The sequence below is a fragment of the Terrapene carolina genome, unplaced genomic scaffold (assembly GCF_002925995.2).
Source record: "Terrapene carolina triunguis isolate 2854851 unplaced genomic scaffold, T_m_triunguis-2.0 Scaffold67, whole genome shotgun sequence".
Taxonomy (NCBI): Eukaryota; Metazoa; Chordata; order Testudines; family Emydidae; genus Terrapene; species Terrapene triunguis.
The window spans coordinates 37,709,377-37,733,842 of record NW_020664418.1 but is presented as its reverse complement, the minus strand read 5'-3'; the positions used below and the strand labels follow the sequence as shown (position 1 = coordinate 37,733,842).

Sequence of the window (24,466 nt, the reverse complement as noted above, 5' to 3'; positions counted from 1 at the left end):
CATTTGAAGATTTTGTAAAAGTGTGCCCCTACCAATTCACTGGACATTTGAGGTGAAAAAAATAACTATAAGATGGTACTCTGAATGAATAGTTCTGGCTGTGTACTGAGTTTCCAAAGGCTAAAGAAGAACTTGGAATGGATTGGAGCTGTGGTATATGTTCTATGGCAGGGGAGGGAAAACTACGGCTCGCGGGTCGAATCCGGCTGGCCAGGGCTTTCAATCCAGCCCGCGGGGTTGCCAGTCCCGTGGCGCAGTGGGGCTAAGGCAGGGTCCCTGCCTGCCCTGGCCCCATGCCACTCCCGGAAGCGGTCTGCACCACATCCCTGCGGCCCGTGGTGGTGGTAGGGGGCAGATGGCTCTGAGCGCTGCCTTCGCCTGCAGGCACCGCCCCCTACAGCTCCCATTGGCCGGGAACGGGGAACCGTGGCCAATGGGAACTTTGGGGCTGGTACCCACAGGCGAGGGCACCGCGCAGTGGAGCCGGCTGCCCTACCCCACCCCACCCCACCCCCAGGAGCCACTGCTGGACATGTTGGCCACTTCTGGGAGTGGCATGGGACCAGGGCAGGCAGGAAGCCTGCCTTAGCCCTGCTGTGCGCCGCTGCCACCCTGGAGCCGCTCAAGGTAAGCAGTGCTGGGCCGGAACCCGCACCCCGAACCTCTCCTGCACCCCTGCCCTGAGCCCCCTAACCCCCTGCCTTGAGTCCCCTACCCTGAGCCCTCTCCTTCACCCCATCCCCTTGCCCTGAGACTCTTCCTGCACACCGCACTCCCTCCCACACTCCGCACTCCAACCCCCTGCCCCAGCCCTACATTCATGGCCCTGCATACAATTTCCCCACCCAGATGTGGTCCTTGGGCCAAAAAGTTTGCCCACCCTGTTCTATGGTGTACCCAGATTGGGAACTGATTTAGGACTGCCTTGTGCCTTGATATGTTCTCTGATAGGCTACAGATCAATGTAATGCTATTAGGAGGGTTGTAGTTAGGTTTATCCACTTGATAGGGATGGAGAAATGTCTGACATTGCTGTCAGTCATGGTGCACTATAACAATATGGCAAGGTGTTCAGGTGAAGGATAATAGCTATGTGAGTCCCAGCCATTTTGTTGTGGAATTAGTTCCTGGACAGGCAGTGCTTTTCCTAGAAGGGGATGGGGTGAACCTGCAAATGTAAATGTTGGAAGTGTGGAAATAAGCAACTGGTATCTTACAGCTGTTTCCTTCTGGTTGCAGCTTGATGACCTTATTACGAGGCAGGCTGTGAAGGGAAAGGAGACTGCTGTACTGCTGAGGGGAATCTTCAAAGGTAATGGGACAACTTGGGTTTCATTGACCTCTGGATGACTTACTTTCAGAAGGCTCTTGGCTTGCCCATATAGATAAGTAGGTAAGTGGGCAACTGAACTAGGTCTTCTAGATATCGTGGAAGAAGTAGGTTTTCAGGTAAAATGCTGATCATCTCTCTCTGTGATTCTATCTAAATCCAAGCAGTCAGGCTTCCTGACCTTGGGATCAATTGAATGTGGCAATGTTACACCTGTATTGGGGAAGGGGAAATAGGTCTAACCCAGGGATCGGCAACCTTTTGCCCGCGGCCCGCCAGGGAAAGCCGCTGGCAGGCCGGGACGGTTTGTTTACCTGCAGCGTCTGCAGGTTCAGCCGATCGCAACTCCCACTGGCCGCGGTTTGCCGTCCCAGGCCAATGGGGGCTGCAGGAAGGGTGGCCAGCACATTCCTCGGCCTGCGCCTCTTCCCGCAGCCCCCATTGGCCCGGGACAGCGAACCGCAGCCAGTGGGAGCTGCGATCAGCTGAACCTGTAGATGCTGCAGGTAAACAAACCGTCCCGGTCTGCCAGGAGCTGGCCAAAGGTTGCCGATCCCTGGTCTAACCTAAGTTTTCTCAGATACCACAAATGCACTCAGGAATTAGCTAAGTTCTTTAAGAGTAGCCCTAGTTTAGGGAGCCTCTAATAGGATGTGATCAGAATCTGAGCTGGCCTGCTGAATTGGTGAACTGTCAAGCTGGCCCCTTTTAAAATCTGCATTTCCCGCCCCTGGAAAATCTGCCTGAGTGTCACAAGCAGTAACAGGATGGGTAAGAGAAGAATTTCAGATCTTTGATTCTAGCTGTTCCTATTTTCTTCTGGTTTTATCAGATAGATGAATGGGGGTAAAGTCTGGTCCTTCCACTTGTGATCCATTTCCTATAACTTAATAAGATATTAATCTAAGTAACATTTTTTTCCTTTCCCTTTTTTTTTCCTCCCCCCGCTCTCCTCCTTCAATAAGGTTCCCCTTGCTCTCAGCAGAATGGTGTTCTAAGGAGATTCCAGGTTTACAAACATTGTATCCAGCTGGTGGAGTCGGGGGACCTGCAGTTGGACATAGTGTCCGAGATCATAGGGCTGCTGATGCTGGAGGTAGGTGCTCATTTAGAGTGGCTTATATGGGGTCTATTGGGTCTAGGTGGGAGGGGAAGTGCCCTTTTACCTGTGAGGTGTGTATTCCAATTATTAATTAGGCTACTGGGAAAAATGAGTGGGTCACCTGCTTGAGTCTCACCCAGGATGAGGTTAGTTAATGTTTGGAAAGTGTTATCTGTGTGATTATCAGAGTTGGATGTTTGTACTTGGAAGTAGTTCAAACTCTCCAATCCCTTGACTTAGTCAACATGACTTATCCCCATTTCTAATGGCCAGTGTAACACACTGTGTTTCAGGGTGACTTCCTCTACTAACTAATATTGGGCTGCACCAGCAGTCTTTAATGTGGTTCTCATTGGCTTCTTGAGAGTATACTTGCTTTCCTTTAATCACTTGTACTTATGTCTGGAGTCTTCTAGTGCATCTCCTCATGCTCTTTTTTAAAAAAAAATCTTTTATCAGGCTCGTCAATTACCAGGCGCTGCATTGGCTGAACTGGCCACTCTGTTTGTTGATGTTATTAAAGGAGGAAGCCTGTCTAATGGGAAATCCTTGGAGTTGTTTTCCACAGTTCTTACTGCACTGGCTACCTCGAAAGAAAGCCTGGTTTATGGGAAAGGTAATCCCTTCGTTTCCCACTCACTGCCCAATCCTTTGTGGGGGTGGAAAGGGAGGGGTAGTTTTAAATTGTTGGATGCCAAGTAATTTCATTTTAAAAATTACTATAAATATTTAAAGAAACAGGAAATGATAGGCCGGCTCTTACTAATTGTTTCTCTTACTGCCAGCTCAGGGATGTGAGTCCCACTACTTAGTCACAGGGAGTCTTTTGCATACCTTAGCGGATACCATGATCAAGACCAAGCAAAATAATCACAAATTATTAACCAGGGCTATTTTTTTATTAGAGAAAGAAAAAATATTAAACATCACAAATGATAAACTGGTTATTTCTGTTATAATCTCTTCTGTATGTTTCTGGGGAGAGCTTTTAACAGATTACACTGTTGAGCGTGAACCCTGCCTTTGGTGGGTCACTCTTCTCTTGGTAATGTCACACCAAAGTATATTGTTTCTCCAAACTATTGTGAATTCAGTTTTAGTATCTTATTAGATACTTACAACTGTTTATGTAGGGCAAAATAATTTAAGGTCTGGTAAGAAGCCTGTCTCATTAATAATAACCTTAACAGTTTATAATTAGGCAAAGAAAGCAATCTTAACTAAATCTTTTTTGAAATAAAACAAAATATTTTTAAACTAGTTAGGTAGAAGAAGCCTTTTAAGGAGCTGTCTTAAAACAGGTCAATTATGAATATTAAGAATCTAAATCCAGCTAAGTTCCACTATTTCTCCGTTTATCAGTGATTGGCCCCCATCTCCTCTCCACAAATACATGGTCTAACCATCTGGTGTTTAACAGAGAAACAGTTAGTCATTTAAGTGATAGCAGCATTTTCCTATCCCAAAAATGTCAGTACAAGAGTTTAAATCTAACCCCTGACAATGTTTTAGTTAACTTTCTCTCATCAATCCTTGATGAGTGTGGATTGCCATGGGCACGCAGGGGCGAAAGAAAATGCAGGCCTGTTATTTACCAGACTGCACGTGGCAATAAACTATATTGGTAAGGGATGCAAGGAGAGTATGGGTCACGATGCAAACTGCAGACACACACACACACAACTAAAATTAATCAATTTAAAGTTTTATTGGGGATAATTACAAGGGTAAGGGAGCAGCGTTTGATTAGCTAATAGAGGTAATGAAACTTAAAACACACAATGACTAAAATATCTACTAACAATATTTATAAACAAAGATGCAGCATTTAGTAATAACTGATACTTACAAATACAAACCAACGCATAACGACCGGCAAACGTAGACACTCTGTTTGAAACACGTGAGCTGAGAGAGAGGCTTCGAGGTGATCAGGCTCGGTTACGGGTGTACACAGGATACACAGGATTTGTTTTTCTTTCTCCTCTCCCTGCCTGCACATGGCAGGCAGCCCATAAAGTACCAACTATGACATCATAGAAGTGTCATAGGGGACGGGGCCCAAAACCTGTTTGTGTTCGTTTCTGATTGGCACAAGCAAAGTTTACACCAAGTAGGGGAGCAGGTGCCTTAAGTGGCTTCGCCCCCAAAAGGTGAGGAAATGCGTATTGTTTTAGAATGCGTACAACACTGAATGACAAAAGAAGAGGCCAGGGCAATACCGGTATGGGCAAGTTTTACAGGATGCAGACAGGAACTCATCTCAATAATGAGGTTTTTGGGGAGGTTTTTCTGGGGTTGGTTTATTCTTGAGTCTTCTCTGTTTTTCTTAGCTGTCTGTGACTTGTGGAGTGCTTGCTGTCTAAACAAACTAGCCCAGGGTATGTGTATGGGGTGCTCACTTCAGAGTCTTTTATACCCTTCTCCTTCCTATTTTCATGACACTATAGGAAAACACACCCCTTTCGGGCTTGTTTAGCTTCAAGTGGGTTGCTGTCACTCTTTCATTGGCTCCATGCCTTCCTGGGTAGTCCTTGGGAGCCCCTTCATCTTATGAATATGCAGTTTATTAATGAATATGCAACATTTCTTTAATTGCCTCTGTTTTTCTGGCAGGAAAGCATCAGATAACTTTCAAAGCTAGCTTTAACTTTTTCTTTTTATTCAGTACATTCTCTGAGATATTCTTTCAGTTTTATTAGAGTTTGACAGGAAATGTAAATTCTGTTTTCAGAAAGTGCAAACGCTCCTGTTCTTTCTATAAAAAGGTTTTGTTCTCAAAACAGTCTTTGAAAGTTAAATAACTTTTAGAAATTCTTTAACTTAAGTTGTTAATTCTACACAACAGTTTTTGGAGGATGATTTTTCTTGCCTCCCTGAGTTGGATGAGGGTTTGCATGTTCACTGCAAGCAATTAATTAATTCCCTGTTAACATAAATATTCTATATTTAAATGGCTTGTTACACTTGTCTAGCAAAGTAATTAGATTCCATGTTGGTACATAAAGCATTTTACCATTTATGTAGCAGTGATATTAGAAGCTTTGCATTTAGCTAACATATTTGCAAATTTATGCCTTTTGCAAAGGTGCTTGTTATTTCAACTTTTAAGATATAAACAAAAGTTTAAAACATTTCCAACTGTACATGTTTTTCCTGGAGTTTCAAAAATACAAGTAGAGATTTTCCTTTTTAAAATAAATGGGGTTGGTATGGACACTTCCATAGATTTATGGTTCCACATTCCTTTTTACGATTAGGCCTCTACCTAAAACATGGATGTTTTACACAGTTTTTCTTCTTGATGTTTGCTATCCTTGGGAGATAGAAGTAGAAACCTTCTGGAATGTCTTTGATTAGCATTAACGTTTTGTTAATTAACTAGCTAAATACATGTATTGTTGTATTTCCAAACATTCTGGCTATAACATACTTGTAGCTATACCTTAATATTCTGTAAAGGAGCAAACAAGCTTGTAATGACCTAATAAAATAGTTATAATTGTATTAATATAATTTTTGCATCAACATTAAGGTCTCTCTCCTACACCTTCCTTTCACTGGAATCTGCTTCTAAATGCCTTTTGCTTCTCCAGGTGAGCTGAGTGGGGGAGAGTTTAAAAAGCAGTTGATCAATACCCTCTGCTCCAGCAGGTGTGTACATCTCCTCTTCATTTCTATTTGTTAATTTAAGAATTGTTATGCATCAATCAGCATCTGGACTTTTTACCAAAAAATCTATCTATTACCCACCTGCTATAAAATGAAACACTAGCCTCAGTCCAGAACCCCAGCTGCTTCTGCAATTCTAAGAAAAGTCTGCAGCCAAACTGGCCAAATAATGCCCTTTACATTGTGCTTTGCAGAGTTCCCAACCTGGGCTGGAGAATCCCCTCCACTTTGTCCTGTTCTACTTCCTTTAAATCTCACCCCCTATGAGAGCTGGCAGTGTGGTGACTTCTCCAGCCTGGAGGGTAGGTGACTCACCTGCACCACTGCTGCATGAATTGGCCTCAAGGGGTGCTTCGGTCTTTCCCTTTGGTTTTTCTGTTTATTGTCACGAGGAGAAGAGCAGCCAATCAGAGCCATTCCAATTATTGATGAGTAGCTGGTAACAGTTGTGAATTTTAGTGCTTCTAAAAAGCTTTCAGGCTTCTTTTCTTACTTTGAGATGTACTAAATTCGGGGGTGGGAGGAGAACAACCAGCAATTCTGCCCTTTCTCAGGCTCTCTGTTCTTTTGTTTGACCAGGTGGGATCATCAGTGTGTCATTCATCTCACCAACATGTTCAGGTAAATTCCCCCACCCCAGTGTTTTCTTATTTTCCATCTATTTCTGCCTCCTGTTTTACAAGCAACTTGGGGACTGTGCATCAGTAACCTGCCAGTTGCACCTTCGGTATCACATGGGTGCTGAGCGTATCCATTGGGCGTGTTTGGGGACTGCACGCAGCCTGCTAAACATGCCCCAGGGACAGCACTGGCTGTGCCATTTCTCCCAGAGTCTCACTTGGCTTGGTATCTGCTGCTTGCTGTTGAGGAATAGGGACACTTGACATGTCTTCCCTTGTTCACATCAAAAGTATAAATATGTGTGAAACCAGGGTCTATGTCCCCTTGGTGTTTGCAGATACCTTTCCTTAGCCTTAGGGGGAGTTATGCATGTGCTTCAAGGGAAGGCTAGAGACTCTAATGCTCAGTGTAGGTTGTGGAGGAGCCATTTGAAAAATAGGTAGGATTCTTCTCCCCACCCACCACTCTTACTTCCTTAGTTAGCAGCTTAGGGCACACCAAGTGGGGAGTTAAATTAATCATTTAACAGGGAACATCAATTGTGTTAGTAGTTCATAACTAGGGTTACTGTTCTGTCATGGAATCCGTGACTTCCAGTGACCTCTGTGGCTTGAGCCTGCAGTCCCTGGGAGTTGCAGGGTCCCTCAATCGCATGTGGTGGCTGGGAACTGTGGGGCCCCAGCTGCCACGGGCAGCAGGGGAGCCCCACAGCTCTCAGCCACCGCCATTGGGACCACCGCAGGCGGCCGGGGTGCCCCGGAGCTCCCGGACAGGTCCCCAGGGGTGGTGTGGGGACCCCGCAGCTCCCCATCTTGACATACATATTTTTAGTAAAAGTCATGGATAGGTCACGGGCTTCCGTGAATTTTTTCTTTATTGCCCATGACCTGTCCGTGATTTTTACTAAAAATATACATGACAAAATCTTAGTCTTATTCATAATGTGTATTTCGTACCTGCCAATTCCATGTATATGCCTGGCTATTCAGCCCTCTCTCCTTGAGTGCAGGGGACTCTGGGCTGGGTCATGGCTTTGATTCCTTGTATCTTGAAAAGTTGGCACTATCCATTCATGTGCAAGCACAGTGTGAGGGAGGCTTTGTGATGTGCAACTTGTGCTGGAGTTCAGAATGTGAACCTGAGTTTCTGAGGCAGTTGCAGGGAGCTGAGGGGTCTGTGGCAATCTATCTAGGACTTCAGGTAGCTTTTTTGGTCCCTGTGGTGCGCCTTTGGGAATGCTAGAGTACTACTGGCTAGTTCAAAGATTGAACCTGCTATGGTATTCTAAAGGAAGCAGGGTTGGGAACTGAATGGCAATGACTGGTCTGAACCTTTGATTCTTCAGGGACATCCCATTAAGTGCAGAAGAACTGCAGTTTGTCGTGGAAAAGGTCCTGAGGATGTTCTCCAAGTTAGACCTCCAAGAAATTCCTCCTCTGGTTTATCAACTGCTGCTGCTCTCTGCAAAGGTAAAACCCCAAAGGGAGTTGATGAAGCTCTCCAAGCCAGAATTTGCATCTAATCACTATAGCAGATATGTACTGCGTGCACATATGAGAGAGAAAATACACAAAGTGAGCTATGGATTGAATCATGCAGGGGATCAAAATTTAGTTCTCAGCTGGATAGCTCACTCCCATGGCTGATGGAAGGTGGGAGCAGGCTCTGCTGTGGGGGATAGGGAGATGGTGGAAAGCATCTCACTGAGGAAGGGATCATTCCCACTTCTCCTCAACTGAAAGGAGGATGGCTGTGACATGGAGTCTTTGGAGAAGAAAGCAGTGGGTACAGTTCCAAAATATAATAAGCAAGGTACCTATTAGTCTTCCTAGACATGGACTCCATCTCTCTGCTCAGGGGGTTGCCTGTTCTAGTATGTTCATGGTTCACCTAGTGTCACCTGCCTCTGGGTTGTGGTCTGGATCAATCTTAAAGGAGGTCTCATTTCTGTGCCCCTATTCCAAGCAGCTGCTGCCAGTGAGGTACCTGCCATTTAGTTGGGACAGGGTGGCTGTTCCACTCCCATACTTGTTGCTATTATTCCATGAATGACTCAATAAAAGAATGATCCATCTGGAGATGGTCTCTACCTGTATTGTGGGAGGCCGTTTGGATTCACTAGCTCAAGTCTAGAGTCTCAGTTACTGTTTTAGGGCTTTCCAGCTGCTCTGAATGGAGTTGTCACTTAAAGGAACCATTCTAATGAAAAACCTTTTCTTTATAAGTGCTGTACAAAGGAATATACAAACAATACAGTGATTAATTGCTCTATTCCAGAAATGCACTGCACACAATGACTTAGCATGGGAAATTAAAAATATTATGAAACTAGCATTGCAAAGGGAAATCAGGGAAGCAGACTGCAATTCCCTGGGGGCTGTGGTGTCTCAGGGTATTACAGAATGTGCAATAGATTAATATAGTTTATGCTGCTTTGCTATGTCCCGCCTTCCAGGGCAGTAAGAAGACTGTTTTGGAAGGAATCATCACTTTTTTCAACCAGTTGGATAAAAGGCAAAAAGAAGAGCAGAGGATTCCAGAGTAAGTCCTTTCCTATAATTGTCTTCCTTTGCTGCCTGGGTATTTGTAACCCTCCCTGCCTTACCTGACACCCCTCTTGTATGAACTATGCCAAGTCCTGCACCAATGTGTCCTGTTCAGTGCTTTTGAGATGGTGTGCATCAATTACAACAGGGATTGTAACTTAGGGTTTTTTACTATGTCTTCCAGGTCAGTGGACCTTGAAGCTGCCACGGTGCCTCTAGACCAACTCCGTCATGTGGAAGGCACTATCATTCTTCATATTATCTCTGTTATCAACCTGGACCAGGATCTCGGCAGGGAACTAATCAAACTACTAAAGGTACAGCAAATGCAGAGCACACTGTTAGAGCTTTTTGGGGCACGAGAGAGGGGTTTTTAAACTAGAGGGTAGGTTTAGCAGGTTATCTTTATGTAGGATTTGAAATTGTTAATACCACTATGGCTGTCAAAAACATATATAGTGATTCAGTGCGTTTGGGGTAAGAGATTCCCCCACAACCTAGGTCAACTCTGGGGTAGCATAACACCAGTCTGACCTAAACTAGCAATGATGGCTTCCTTGATGTTGCAAGAAGCTTCATTAAATCATAAATAACAAGGTCTTTGATTGTCCTGTCTCTTGATGTTTCCTAGGCTGAACAGCAAAGGGACCCAGGCAAGACCCTTTGTCCTTTCAGTGTGGCTCTTGTGCTCTCAATGGCAATAAAACACAGATTTGAAGAGCAGGTATGTTTTACTTATGTGTAACCTAAGGATTCTTTTTGCATAAAGCTTGTGTGTGTGTGTGTGTGTGTGTGTGTGTGTGCGCGCACGCATATTATGCTCCCTTTTCAGTATAGTTCAAAATGAACTCTTGGTAATAACAAAAGAAACAAATACTGTTGGATGGATTGGGAGTCATGCTTCTTGGCTCTTGAACACTGGAGCATCCTTGTCATCAAGGAGAGGGGTTTATCCTCCCATTCTTGTGCCTCGCCTATTGACCATTGAAACACATTATGGCACAGCCTCCAGAGAGACCTCTCATCTAATAATATAATTACATGACAACATGAATGGGGGGAAAGGAGTGTAATGGAGTGAGGATGACAGCAACTTAGCCCTCCGAAAACCAAAATGAATATGTCCAAATGTGGGTGCTGGGTGACCGTATGCCACCCTCCTGGGTCATGTATCTTGGCTGCATCTGTGAGTAACGTGGGGAACAACCATCCTGGAGAAGGAATGTATTGAGATATGTTGGCAGAGCTGTGTGAGCAGCTGGCACTGACACTTCCTATACTATGCTTGCTCTAGATGGTTCTCTCACTTGGCGGTTACCTGTGGAAATAGCTCTGGACAGACTCCTCACTCACACCATTTTTATGTTTCAGGTGTTTGACTTTCTGAAAATGTCAATTGTGAGAAGCTGCAAGGACCTGCAGTTCCTCCAGGGCTCAAAATTCCTGCAGGATTTGTTTCCTCAGCAGTATGATGTAGCGTCCATAATCCTGGAAGTGGTGGAAAACAGGTTTGCTTTTGGGAGCACGCTACCCAGAGCTGAAGAGCTTTTGGGAGGGAGCAGGGTCTTGGCCTAGATAGAAATGTGATGGGATTCTAACTATTACTGAAAACTGATTTCAAACCCCAAACCTTATTTCATAGCTTTATATAAGAGACCTTTGAAAAAATATACATTTGCACAGATGTTTCCTAAGTTTCAGCCATGTGTGATGCAGAGTGGCTGAATTATAAATCACTAACCACCAACTTCCTACTGGGAATGGTAGCTGACCATTTACAGTAATGCTACCTGCTGTAGTGTGAATGCTTTCTGGACAGTGAATGAGGGATGATCCTCTGTTAGCCTCCCACCCCACCATCATTACCCCTTTAAACACCTCATATATGGTTCCAGGACCTGCCATCAGTCAGCACAATTTCTGAATCTGGTGTGGACAGCATAGTTTAAAATACTGAAAGTTCCCTCAGGAATTGTAGGTTTTCTGTCTCTCCTTTGCTGGTTGGGGGGCCCGGGACTGAAGAGTCCCGTGGAGACGTTCCCTACACTGAGAGTTGAGCATGCTTGTTTCACACAACTCCCAACCTACATTGGGCCCCCGAGTGACCATGGAAGATTTTATTATCTGAATGTTGCAGTTTAAGTCTTTCCCTTTATTAAGTTGCTTTTTTTTCTTGCTCTGTTTAACATTTTCCTCCAGTGCTTTTGGCTGGGACCATGTTACTCAAGGGCTGGTGGATCTTGGTTTCACCTTAATGGAATCATACGAGCCAAAAAAGGTCTTAGGAAAAGCTGCTGAAACCAGTTATGGCCTTTGCAAGATGCCAGCCCAGCAGGCATGCAGGCTGGGAGCTAATATCCTGCTGGAAACCTTTAAGGTAGGATGAGGTTTAGGATAACATCATATGTTCTTCTGGGGAAACTGTTCATGCCCCTGCTCTCTTGTCAACTTTTTATGAGATTTTGTTCATCTCCATCATCAGGGGAACTGAAGGGAAGATGGGGAAAATCAATGGCAGAGATGGGACTAGAACCTAGGCCTATTGACTCCCAGCTCTTTGCTTTAACCTCTAGACTATCATCCACCAATTGGTAGTACTCATCCCACTCCTATGTTTTCTTTTAATTGATCCAGATTCCATCCTGGTTCAGTCTCTGTTAAGCTAGCCCAGGGATCGGCAACCTTTGGCACGTGGCCCATCAGGGAAAGCCCCTGGTGGGCCGGGCCAGTTTGTTTACCTGCCACGTCTGCAGGTTCGGCCAATCGGGTGCCACTTCCCGCAGCCCCCATTGGCCTGGGACGGTGAACTGTGGCCACTGGGAGCTGCGATTGGCCGAACCTGCGGATGCGGCAGGTAAACAAACCAGCCCGGCCCGCCACGGGCTTACCCTAATGGGCTGCATGCCAAAGGTTGCCGATCCCAATTCTAGCCAAAGGTAACTGCTAGGGACAGCTCAAACGTTACCCTTCAAACTTGGACATTAATGGACAATGACCAAGCACCTGAAATCACATGAAAATCTCAGTTTTATGTTTTCTTTTTTCCTTTCCCCTTTTAGGTCCATGAGCCAATCAGAAGCGCAATTCTGGAGCAGGTCTTGAATAGAGTCATCACAAAGGCAGCTTCTCCCATCAACCACTTCATAGGTAATAAAAATGAGAGAGGGAAATGTATGTGGCTCTCAGAAATCATATTATTATTTTTTTGTAGAGGAAACTCCTGATCAGGTGACCTGAGGGTCAGGAGTATCAGGTGTCTCAAGTCCATGCAATTCAAAACACACCTCACTACAGAGGAAGAACACTGTAATGTGATAGTTCATCCCAGAACCGTGGTTGTCCATCCTTCTAGAAATGCAAACAGCCTATACAGCATGCACTTTAATCCCCTATCACTATAGTACCTAACCACTATGTAGGGACCAGTCCAGAACGGACCATTAGTTCTCTGCCTTCCTCTTTGATTTCATTATTGGTATCTGTCTTTGGACGCACTGTCAGGTTTTCTTCTGCTGTGATTCTTTGGGGAATGCTTTAGTGAATAGGCGAGTCTTGCAGTGTGACCTGAAACTGGCAAGAATTAGATTTCATCTGATCTCCATTGGGAAGATGCCCTTGGGCCTACTGCTGAGAAGGCTCTCCAGCTAGCTCCTGGGTACACCCTGATAAGGTGGCCTCTAAACCTGGGCTGTGTGCATATGGCACCCTGTATCCTGGTAGAAGACTGGATTAACAATATGATCATCCCAATTGGGACCTTTCCAGGTAATGGGGAGGCTGTGGATTTTCTCTTGGACTCATTGACCCCATAGAAAGAAACAGAATCCCTCTCTCCCATACCCTACTCTTTAGTGTGGACACGGCTTTGCCCTTGGCAGCAGCTGCTCCTCTTACAATCTTGTTTTTCAGATTTGCTGTCTAATATCGTTGTGTCTGCTCCACTCGTCCTTCAGAATTCTTCCTCCAAAGTCACTGAGGCCTTTGACAATTTGTCCTTTCTGCCTCTTGACATGGTGCAAGGGCTACTCAAGGCCGTACAGGTAAAGCTTCGCATTTCCCTACAAATGAATATGTTAGAGCTTGGCTCCAGCCGTAGCTGCATGCCACAATTATAGGTGGGACCCAATAGCCTTCCTCATCTGCACATATATTTGTTAAAGTGCCTCTAGTCCTCTGCTGTAGCTGGCAGGCTATTCAGTGTAGCATGGTGCCTCTCTTGAACTAATGCCCCTTAGTTGAAAGCTCCCCTCTTGAACTTTAGTGCCCCTTAGTTGAAAGCACAGTCAAGGACTCTCCCTGCTAGGACCTTTCATGTGGAAGATGGAAGGTGCCCAGATACCAGCACAGAATAGAAACAGCTGGGAATGGCCCAAAGAGTTACCTTCTTCCCAGTTCTATTCTAATATTATGTTTTTCTGTGCTGGGGTATTGTCTTAGTGGTAGAACTGCCACCTGCTTAGCCCCCAGTACTCCATTCTGAGGGCCACAGATTTCTCCCCCAATCCTCATGCTCCTTTCTCAACAGCAGGCCAAGATGTCTTGCTGTTGCCAGTGCATCTCTTTTCTTTCATGTTTTAAAACTCTCTTTGGGTGTCCTTTAGTACTGATGAAAGTGTGGAAAACTAGCATAAAAATAGGAGTGCACGTGCCCATGCGCTCTCTCACTCAGCGTGGTTTGCCTTATTTCTGCTCTGTCTAATAGATCCCTTCCCTTCCAGCCGCTGCTCAAAGTCAGCATGTCAGTGAGGGACTCCCTCATACTTGTTCTCCGAAAAGCCATCTTTTCCAGGTAAGATGGGATCCGTGTTCTTTGAAAAGGTGTTTACGTTATTGTTCAGCTCTGGATTGGAAGTGGTTCTTTTACTTGGTTTAACAATCACCTTTTACTCATGGAGACCCCACCACCCCATCCTCAGTACTGTAACACAGGCACAGTACCACCCTCTGGATTGAGAACTCCACAGTTCTAACCAGAGGAGCCTTGACCCTGAGCCTGTCAATTCAGAAAACCAGACGGAGACTCAAGGTAAGGAGATCAACTGAAAACAAACTCCACTATTATGTGTCTGCATAGCCCACACCAATGCCATGGGGAGCTCAAAGTGAACGGATGACTAGAAACTTTGAGCTGCCATAGTACGGCTGGTCCTTTTTTGAAATTGTAGAAAGATCTGCTCTGTGCAAAGTTCTGGATGATTTACCTTGCTGTGTCCAGTACATTAGGAGCTGCTGTGGAGTTGCTTGTTAGTGTCTGTTTAGTTACAGATGCAAAAGTCCACATGTTGTCAGGGCCGGCTTTAGGCCGATTCCCCCGAATCGGGCCCCACGCCCTAAAGAAGAGCACCTAACTTAGGCGCCTTTTTAATTTTTACTCACCCGGCGGTGGTCCGGGTCTTCGGCGGCACTTCGGCAGTGGGTCCTTCACTCGCTCCGGGGGTCTTTGGCAGCATTTCGGCGGTGGGTCCTTCAGTGCCGCGGAAGACCCGGAGCGAGTGAAGGACCCGTCGCCGAAGTGCCGCCGAAGACCCGGACCACTGCCGGGTATTTGAATTGGGCCCCGCACTTCCTAAAGCCGGCCCTGCATGTTGTTTAAAGCAAGCAGCCTGATCCTGATGAAAGACCTGGGGTATCACCTAGATGTGTGTAGAGCAAAGATCCTGCTTTCCATGGCACTCACCCAGCTCAGAAAGCTACAGCTCTGCCAGAGGGAAAGAGAAGAGGTGAGAGATGTGAGAAAACCTCCTCTCTATCTCCACTGCAAACATGCAGCTTTCTTTGCTGCCTGGCTCTCATTCCAGTTTCCACAGCCATTTAAGTAGCAGGTCTGTGCCCAGCGTTCTCCTTTGCTATATACATCAGTGGGACAGAAAGGAGAAGTCAGTGTCATAAGACTGGAGAGCTCAGGAGAAACTAACTGAATTGCCAAGCTGTTAATTCCTTGGGGCATCAAGCATTGCTTTAATTTTTCTTTTTTACCACTTTTTGGCCCTCCATGTGTGTCAGAAAATTGCATGAACTGCTCAGAACAATCTTGTAGCTGAGCTGGTCTCTGAATTTTCTTAACTCCTTCTGCCCCTCCTCATGCTTCTCTATTTTTTTCCCCAACTCATAGGCAGCTAGATGCTCGGAAAGCTGCAGTTGCTGGCTTTTTGCTGCTGCTGAAGAATTTTAAGGTTCTGGGCAGCTTGACTTTTTCCCAGTGCAGCCAGGCCATCGGTGCTAGTCAGGTGAGTGCTGCTTCTGCAAGCCTCTTGAACAGATACATGCCACAGTCCCATGGAAATGGACACTGATTGATTATAATAGGTATTCAGAGTGAAGTGTTTGTCCCAACATAGAAGCCATTCCAGCTCGTGTTAGCAGCTAGAAGGGAATGTTGGTAACCCAGTGAGAAAGGAGAGACTGGACCAGGTGTACATGCCCCTTAGAGCTGCTGACCTCACAGTGTCCATCCATTCAAGTGGCGCATTCATGCTGCAAGGGTACCCCAGTGAGAATGGTACAGAAAACCCAATAATATGTGGATGATTTTCTCTTTTGGGGAGTGAGGCTGGATGCTAAATGTTTGGTCTGAGTTTCCTTGGCTGAAAGGACAGGTTTGTCTCCCTTTATGATCCAGTTCTTGCATAGTGATAAATGGGAAGCAGAACCCATATGCCGTCACTAATGTGCTCTCTTTCAGGTCCAGGCAGACATTCATGCCTGCTACAACTCTGCAGCTAATGAGGCCTTTTGCCTTGAAATCCTGGGCAGCCTAAGGCGATGCTTGAGTCAGCAGGCTGATGTCCGACTTATGTTATACGAGGTAAATTGGCTTTCTGCAATGTCTTCATAAATCACCAGTTTGCTCTTAAGTAGCTGGTTCTAATCCAGCCCAGGTCAATAACGACTGAATGTTGTAACCATCAGTTGGATGTTTGGAGGCCTGTGGGAAATGGATTCCAGGTCCCAGCTGAGTTCTTCCTGGGATGTTGACATTCTAGGGGCTCTAATTTGTTTTAACCCTTTTGTTTCTCATTATTTTGAATCTATATAAGCCTCCCAAAGGCTTTTGATTATCACCTGTCCTTGATGTATATCTTGGTGGTAAAATGTAGTGTGGCTGACCTGGCCAGTGCTCTGCTTGCCATATCGGGGACCTGGGTTTGATTCCCAGTCTCTCCCGCTCTCAGGAGGGCTTGGTGAACTGAAGGGACAGCTCGCTTGGCTCCTGGAGGGGGCTCACAATGATGCCTTGATCTGATTACGCAGCAGCTTTGACAGGCTCCAATGAGAGCCTTGGCGGGAGGGTGTATGGGGAATCTCCTCAGGCCTCCTGCAGGGGTCCAGAGGATTCTACCATCCTTTCCCTCTCTGTCTGTGCTTTCTCTGGGTGAGAGGCAACCATTTATTTGTCTCTGCCTTGTGGCCCTTTTGGGACTGACCGAGCTCTGTGTGTGGTGGGTCTAATATGAAGAACTGTTTTCAGGTGCAAGTCTGACTCCAGAGGCACCTATGATATATCGGGTTTGGGGAAAGGGGCTTCTGGGAAACCGTCTATAGATCAGAGTAAGCATTCTTGCTTCTCTTCCCTGGGTTTGGGCCGATTGATTTTTGTCGAGTTAGTGTGCGTGTTGGAATGTGTTTGTCTGTGTGCTACAGGGCATGCAGGTCCTTTGCTCTTCCATTGAGGTTTCACAGTCTAATTACTGCCTCCTATGGATTGCCCTCTGGAATATATTTTGTCTGGAGCAGATTTCACAAATATAGGTTGAAATTTAGGATAGTGCCACTTAATGCTCCAATGCTGAAAGTCAGACTTGGGGCTTGATGCCACCTGTACTAAAGGGATACAACTTGGGTGTGGACTCCATTTAAGACATCTGTATCTTCTTCCTGTGCTGTCTCACTTTGCCAGTATGTCACTTTTTACTGAGCACAACTTTATTAGCTCCCGATTAATTCCAGTGCCAAAGAGTTAAGTTCACTGTTGTCTTGCAGCTCAAAATTAGGTATGTGGATTGTTTCCGCCTCTTAGTAATCTTGGCTAATTTGTGTCTCTCTTCCCTACCTTCAGGGTTTTTATGATGTCCTCCGCAGGAACTCTCAGCTGAGTAACTCCATAATGGAAACATTGCTGTCTCAGGTAAAGTACATTCATGGAGCAATAGAAAGATGGCAGGGGAGGAAATCTAGGCTCCAGGAATTCCAAGACTGTACACAGGAAAGTGTGAGATACATTTTCCTGAGGAATTTGCATCTTGCTTGGTCCTGATCCTATGCACTGCACGATTGCTCTCCAATAACTGTCCACAGACACCTGCTTACATAATAGTCATTGCTATCCTCCCTTGGAGGAGGGCTCTCCATGCCCTTGTAGGATTAACTCTTCTCAGCTCTGTCACACATGTTACAGTCACATCTTCCCTGCCAATTGGGCAGGTGGTGCTTTCTCTGAGACATGTTTACACGTCTTCTCTTTCATGATCTGGAGAAGTCACGGCTGACTATTTCCAGAACTCCCAGCCCTGCCAGTATACAGTTGAGACTAGACCAAGAATTGAAGCTGGGCAGCTGCAAGGCAGTAGGGGCCTGTCAATGGGAGCCTGATGCTACAGACTTTTTTCTCTTACCCTGGTGTATGGCCTCCCAGGGGCACACCTCTGTCCCTCTCCTATGTGACTTCAGCACTGCTCCTAGTTTGCCTGTTCCCTTGTGGCATGCGAAACAATCTAAAATTATTAGGCTGGATTTTCAGCTCTGGCCTCTCATTTTTCAGGCTCAATATCTCACTTGTAATGAATTGTGGACAACTAACTACCTCTCTGCACCCCCCCAGTTAGGTAACTAGATGTGTGATTGACTGTGCCTGTAGTTCATTGTAGTGGCAGAATTACTGGAGCAATTATTTACATCCACTGATGCAGGAGTGGGTGATGTTGCAAACCTCTTTAGTCATTAACTGTCAGCTTTGAAGAGGTAAAATGCTAGTGTTGTTGGCTCTAGGTAACCAAGGGAACAGTGAGTGCCCTTTAAACATAGTTGCAACAAGATTACATAAATCAACCCCATTTGTGGTCCTTGCTCTGAGAGGATTAAAGTTCACTCCTAGTTCAGGGATGTATGAGCTGCCGAGGAGGGGCCTCTAATGAATGGTATGACAGGTGCATGTTATCCTGATGGCTCAATTACATACATGGTCCCCATTCCCATGTAACTGAGTCCCTCACAGTCTTTAATGTGAGGTATGGAAATACTTGTACTTAATTTTACAGATGGGGAACTGAGAGACACAGAGATTAAGTGACCAGTTATTTTTTTATTCCTTGCTTTTTGTGGCAGATAAATAGGGTGACCAGATGTCCCGATTTTATAGGGACAATCCCGATTTTTTGGGGCTTTTTCTTATATAGGCACCTATTACCCCCCATGCCCTGTCCTGATTTTTCACACTTGCTATCTGGTCACCCTACAGATAAAGCGATACTATGAGCCAGAACCAGACCTGCTTCCCCCACTGAAACTTGAGGGATGTATTGTGGCTCAAGGAGACCAAATCTTTCTGCAGGAACCACTGGTAAGAGAGATATATATATATACAGTGTATTCCACTCTTTAAAGCTCACTCATTCCATTGGCTTTTAGGTTTGCAGTTGACTGACTCAAGTCACTCCCTCTTTCTCATTAAGCTCAGCCCCTGCGGGCTTGGAGAGTTGGAGACCAGGACTGGAAACTGAATCCAGTTCTTCTGCATTGAACTTGGGCAGGTGACTTCACTTCTTCTGCCTCAGCTTTCCCACCAGTAAAATGGGGATAATATCCATGATGTTATGGTGCTTACTTCAGTGATGTTTCTAAAGTGCTTTGATAGCCCTGGATGGAAGGAGCCATAGAAATAATGTGGTTCTACAGCTGTTATCCTCTACTGAGCCAGTCCCATTCTTGTTTCCTGCAGCTTAGCACCAAATAGTACAGAAGTACAGGAAAGGAGTCTGTCTCTTCTCTTCTGATCTCGCTCCCTCAGCATGCATTTCCCTCAATCGTTCCTTCCTAATCTGAGGACAGATTGGAGATCTCCAAAAATTCACAGGGTTTCAAAGGGGCCAAATTCAAAACCAGCCCTTAGCTTTTTTTTTCCTGAAGAATCTTCTTTTCCATGCTGAGGGAGGTGTGACTGGGAAGAGACCAGAAGCCTCAGAAATGGGGAAGAAACCCCTTTGAAATCTATTGTCTACACTCTCATCTAATATCCCTTAAGTAATTCAGATATAGGTTGAACAGCAAGCCATGTGACAGGGGGTGGCAGCTATGATGTAGGACTGCAGGTAATGAGGTAGGTGAGCTGAGAACTTGCACTGAGGTATCCTCTGTTGGAGTTCAGAGTATATTGCATTGTTAGAAGTTCAGTTCTGGGGTTACGGGACCACAGCACTTTGAGCTTCTGTTTTAAAGCCTCAGCTGTGAGTGAGAAACACTCAGATTCCCATAGGTTATGAACTTCTGAAGCATGTTGTTGTGGCTTTTCTGCCTCTGGCTATCGCGGTCCAGCCTGTTGCTGTGGCGAATCCTGTTCCGTTGCACCAGTCTCCCTCGCTCCAGCTAGAAGGTTTGAAATGATCCCACTGGCTAAGCCCTTGTTAGCACAGTGAATTATAATATCCTGTGTGACTGCTTTCTTCAGGCCCATCTGCTCAGCTGTATCCAGCACTGCCTAGCCTGGTACAAGAGCACCATGCAGCTGCGCCACGAAGCTGAGGAAGAAGAGGACGAGGATGATGACTATGTGGGATTCCAACAAGACCTTGAAGAGATGCTGGAATCTATCACACGGCGAATGATCAAGAGTGAACTGGAGGACTTTGAACTGGTAACTCAGGTTTTCTCAGCGAGGCCAGGTAGCAGGGAGATTCTTGATTCCTGTGGGGTTTTAGAAGGGTTTTTCACTTATTCATTTTGCCTCTTAGGATAAATCAGCAGACTTTTCTCTGTCTTCTGGCGTCGGCGTGAAGAACAATATCTATGCCATCTTGGTAATGGGAGTTTGCGAGGTCCTGATTGAGTACAACTTTAACATAGGGAATTTCAGGTAAGGTGTCAAGTCCTATCCTTTAGAACACTCACCCACTGGTGAAGTTAAGAGGAATTCCTTAGCTCTTGAGTGTGTCTGGGACAGTGTCTTCACTGTACCTTGCAAGTACAGCACAGTGCCACCAACTATAACAGGGGAACAGTGAATGACTTCTCATAGCTCATTCCCTGCACATCATGGTGCAAATCTGCACCTAACCTTGGGGAGAGTCTTTGTTTTGAACATCACTGTACTTGTCATTATCACAGGTCGCTAGGATTTTGAAACCAGGGAAGTGGCCAAGCCAGTATGGACTGGGTGGGACCTGAGCTGTGTATTGGAAGGATAGGGAGCTTGATATGTCATCTGGAAAGTATCTTCTCTAACTGGATTAATAAAAGTTCACATGAAGAAATTGTAGCATTTTGGTCTCTATTATCAGTGTTTTTTAGCACCTTCTTTTTGATGTTGCAGCAAGAACAAGTTTGAGGATGTTCTAGGCCTGTTTAAGTGTTACAGCAAACTCTCCGAGATCCTGAAGGAAAAAGCTGGGAAGAACAAGTCATCCTTGGCCAATAAAACCGCCCGAAGCTTCCTTTCTATGAGCTTTGTATCCACTCTGCTCACCGCTTTGTTCAGGTGAAACTGTCACACCCTGTTTATCTCTGACTTGTATATATTACCTTAAATTCACTTCTGTGGTGGCTGCCTACCTTTTTGAGCAGTATACACTGCACACACACAAGGGGTGCAGCATGTCACTTCTGCACAAAGTACACTTGGAGCACTCTCCAGACCAGCCTGGTGTAAGCAGGAGCTGTGCAGATTGGCCCCATGCAGCCTCATTACCCTCAGTCCTGATCTGTAGTTCCTCCTGCTGCTCCTGTCCTGGGCCACACTTCAACTGTATCAGTGCCCCTTAATGCTGACCTGGGTGGCCTCTGATGTTCCAGTCCTAAGCCATCCCCCACCCTCAGAATACCAGTAACCCTCAGTCCTGACATGCAGCACCCCATGCTGTTCTGGCTCTTGGCCTCTGCTGAGCAGACTGCCACTTGCACCCAACTGGGGATTTGAGTGAGGTTGAAGAGGCTGTTAAAATTCTGTTTTTTGGGTATTTGCTCCAAGTGGCTTAAATGAAGAACCTGGACTATGTTGCTTCCTCCCTGGAGAGGATTTTGCTGTTGGGCTAGAGACTCAATTTATTTCTTTTAAATGAAAGTTCAGATTCTGAAGCACATTTATGTGGCAAATTAAAAAGAACAGTTACGTAGATACATAGTTACATTCCACACAGGGCCCTGTGTGACCCACCAAAGGTGCGCTCTGGTGTGCCAAGATGAAATGCTTATAGGCTAGCCCTTTGCATTACGTTAAGGTGTGTTCCTAGACTCAGAGGTGTTTTTAAAATGTTCATATGACTCTTCAGGGATAGTGCCCAAAGCCATGAGGAGAGCTTGGCTGTTCTGCGCTCCAGCAGTGAATTCATGCGTTACGCTGTCAATGTAGCACTGCAGAAGGTGCAGCAGCTGGAGGAGACAGGTCAAACAGATGGACCTGATGGACAGAACCCAGAGAAGATGTTCCAAACCCTCTGCAAAATTACTCGGTGAGTTGCTATGTAGCTTTGAGACTTGAATGCTGGACTACAAATATGTATTTTTTTTTTTTTTTTTTTTAAAACACCTGAAACTCTCATGTAAAAGTCTGAAAGAGCAATAGTCAGTGGCAATTGTTTGAAACTGTAATTAGCACCAAATTATAACAAAATTGCCTCCTGTGTTCCTGAGACATCTGAGCAGCAGACACCTTGATTTCTCCACCAAAGTGAGTGATTAACTAAGTGGCATAATGAGAGAGATGGAAAAGCCATGCCCTGTAAAACCCTGCTTGCCAGTCCCTTTTTGGTAGTTAGTTTGTTACTCACAGTAAGAAACTAGAATGGCTACAGACCAGACTTCTCAGGCCTTTGGGAGGCAATTTAGTTTGAACCCAGTTACAGTTTGAAATAGTTACATGTGAAAGAGGAGTTCACTTTTAGCCAAACATTGGCTGTTTCCCTTTGAGTTTAAAGCCTTAGTCCTGTATCTTCCTCATTCCTCTGATGGTAGAAAGTAGATGACCGTCTAGTACCACACTGATTAGAAGTCACTTTTGTGTAATATACATTTACATGCTACACAAACATCATGAAAGAAAGAAACACATTCTGTTCTAAAGAACCTATAGTCTCTGTCTGATCCTGCAAACTCCTCCTTGTGTGAATAATCCTTACCCATGTCAATAGTTGTATTGAAGCCAATGGAATTACACGTTAGCTAGAACTACCCATCTGAATAAAGGGGTTTTCATGATCAGTCTGTAAGTTAAACCAGAGAAGGGTCATCACGGCAAGTAAAGGATTGTGTGGAGAGAGAGATGGCTAGAAGTGGGCTTGAAGAAGGGGAAAGAAGATTCTTGGTGGTTGAGAACAGGAAGACTGTTGCATTACAGGTCCCCCTCAGACCAAATACTTCTCATTCTTCAATACTTCTCTATTTAGTTTCTCTTTTCTGTACATTCACAATCTTATTTATATAGAGCCCAGTACAGATATCTGGCCCATCAAAAACACAAACTGTAGGGAGACAAAATCCTTGTGGTAAGTTGCATAAGTCTAATTGACAAATATGACACCAGTGATAAAGGTCCAGACATGGGGCGGGGGCACACTGAGCCAGTGAGGGATGGAATGCCATGTGAAAGGGAGTGAACTTTTAAAGAGGGATTTGAAGTAGGAGCAGGAGGTCAATAGGCACATGGGGAGAAGGAAGAATAAAATGATCAGATGGATCAAACAGGAAGAATGCATAGAAAACAATGGCTGTGAAGCTTGTATCAAAACAAATTCTGCCTTTAAAATGAATCTCTCTTCCCCACCCCTACTTGTGGGGAAGAGATCTTCCAGTTCAATTGTACTAAAAGAAGATCCAGCCTGTGGAGTGCAGGACTGGCTGTATTCCAGTTTTTGTGCTGTGCAACCAGCTATGCTAGAACATGTGAAACTAACTCTCCACCCACCCCTTTCAGGGTCCTGTTATGGAGATACACTTCAATTCCAACTGCAGTCGAAGAGTCTGGGAAGAAGAAGGGCAAGAGCATCTCACTGCTGTGCTTGGAAGGCTTGCTGAAGATATTTAACACAGTGCAACAGCTCTACAAGCCCAAGATCCCCCAGTTTCTACGGGCTTTGGGTAGGTACTTTGGCTGTGACAAAACAGATCTGCTCAGTCCTGGGGCTAGATGTGCTGTGGAGGCTTTGCACTGGACCCCTGGATAAGGAGAGAGTTGACCCCATGTCATTCAGAAGTGATGCTGGTCACTGAGCTCCAGTTGGCTTTTCTTGCCTCAGGCCAGTCCCAGAGATGTGAGGGCTCAATAGAAGCAAGCAAATAGTCTCTGTTGGCAGAGCATGATTGGAGGTCTGGCATGAATCATAGAATATCAGGGTTGGAAGGGACCTCAGGAGGTTATCTAGTCCAACCCCCTGCTCAAAGCAGGACCAATCCCCAGACAGATTTTTGCCCCAGATCCCTAAAAGATTGAACTCACAACCATGGGTTTAGCAGGCCAGTGCTCAAACCACTGAGCTATCTGTCCCCCACGGTACCTTCCTGTTTGAAATCCTGCCTCGAACCCTCCTTTTTGCCCTCCACAATTCTCCAGTATGTTTTCCTCAGACTTGTTGTGGCCTTTACCACCGCCGCAAAGGAGAATATGCGTGCATGCTTGTGTATGTGTCTGTACTAAATCCTGGATGCTGGCCTCTGCACTTAACTCGTCATCTCTCGCTCTCAGATATTGCTAATGATGATGCGGAGGAAGAGGAAGATATTAACGTCACCGAGAAAGCTACCTTCCAGATCCGACAGTTTCAGGTAAGCAGCAGAAATGTCACTCTGGGTAGCGAGTGGTCTCAAAGCATGAGCTAACTTGGGGGTACCTTTGGATGTTTTGCCTAGGACAGTGTTTCCCAAACTTGGGACGCCGCTTGGGTAGGGAAAGCCCCTGGTGGGTCGGGCCGGTTTGTTTACCTGCCGCGTCCGCAGGTTCGGCCGATCGCGGCTCCCACTGGCCGCGATTCGCCGCTCCAGGCCAATGGGAGCTGC

The 24,466-nt window shown here is 45.6% G+C and overlaps 1 protein-coding gene across 3 annotated transcripts in view; it reads left to right on the top strand.

The window, feature by feature from the left end:
• FANCI (FA complementation group I) overlaps positions 1–24,466 on the top strand; it is a 36,658-nt gene that overhangs the window by 2,069 nt on the left and 10,123 nt on the right. For all 3 annotated transcript variants that reach the window (XM_026648335.1, XM_026648336.1, XM_026648334.1), the window contains 24 exons: positions 1,240–1,312; positions 2,296–2,426; positions 2,892–3,048; positions 6,029–6,086; positions 6,684–6,725; positions 8,071–8,194; positions 9,181–9,266; positions 9,456–9,588; positions 9,903–9,995; positions 10,643–10,779; positions 11,471–11,648; positions 12,331–12,418; positions 13,181–13,311; positions 13,990–14,060; positions 15,384–15,498; positions 15,954–16,076; positions 17,328–17,396; positions 18,726–18,827; positions 19,932–20,117; positions 20,215–20,336; positions 20,793–20,957; positions 21,748–21,927; positions 23,388–23,551; positions 24,156–24,235. In XM_026648335.1, coding sequence (XP_026504120.1) covers positions 1,240–1,312; positions 2,296–2,426; positions 2,892–3,048; positions 6,029–6,086; positions 6,684–6,725; positions 8,071–8,194; positions 9,181–9,266; positions 9,456–9,588; positions 9,903–9,995; positions 10,643–10,779; positions 11,471–11,648; positions 12,331–12,418; positions 13,181–13,311; positions 13,990–14,060; positions 15,384–15,498; positions 15,954–16,076; positions 17,328–17,396; positions 18,726–18,827; positions 19,932–20,117; positions 20,215–20,336; positions 20,793–20,957; positions 21,748–21,927; positions 23,388–23,551; positions 24,156–24,235 — 2,808 coding nt within the window. The remainder of the gene's footprint in view (positions 1–1,239; positions 1,313–2,295; positions 2,427–2,891; positions 3,049–6,028; positions 6,087–6,683; positions 6,726–8,070; positions 8,195–9,180; positions 9,267–9,455; positions 9,589–9,902; positions 9,996–10,642; positions 10,780–11,470; positions 11,649–12,330; positions 12,419–13,180; positions 13,312–13,989; positions 14,061–15,383; positions 15,499–15,953; positions 16,077–17,327; positions 17,397–18,725; positions 18,828–19,931; positions 20,118–20,214; positions 20,337–20,792; positions 20,958–21,747; positions 21,928–23,387; positions 23,552–24,155; positions 24,236–24,466) is intronic.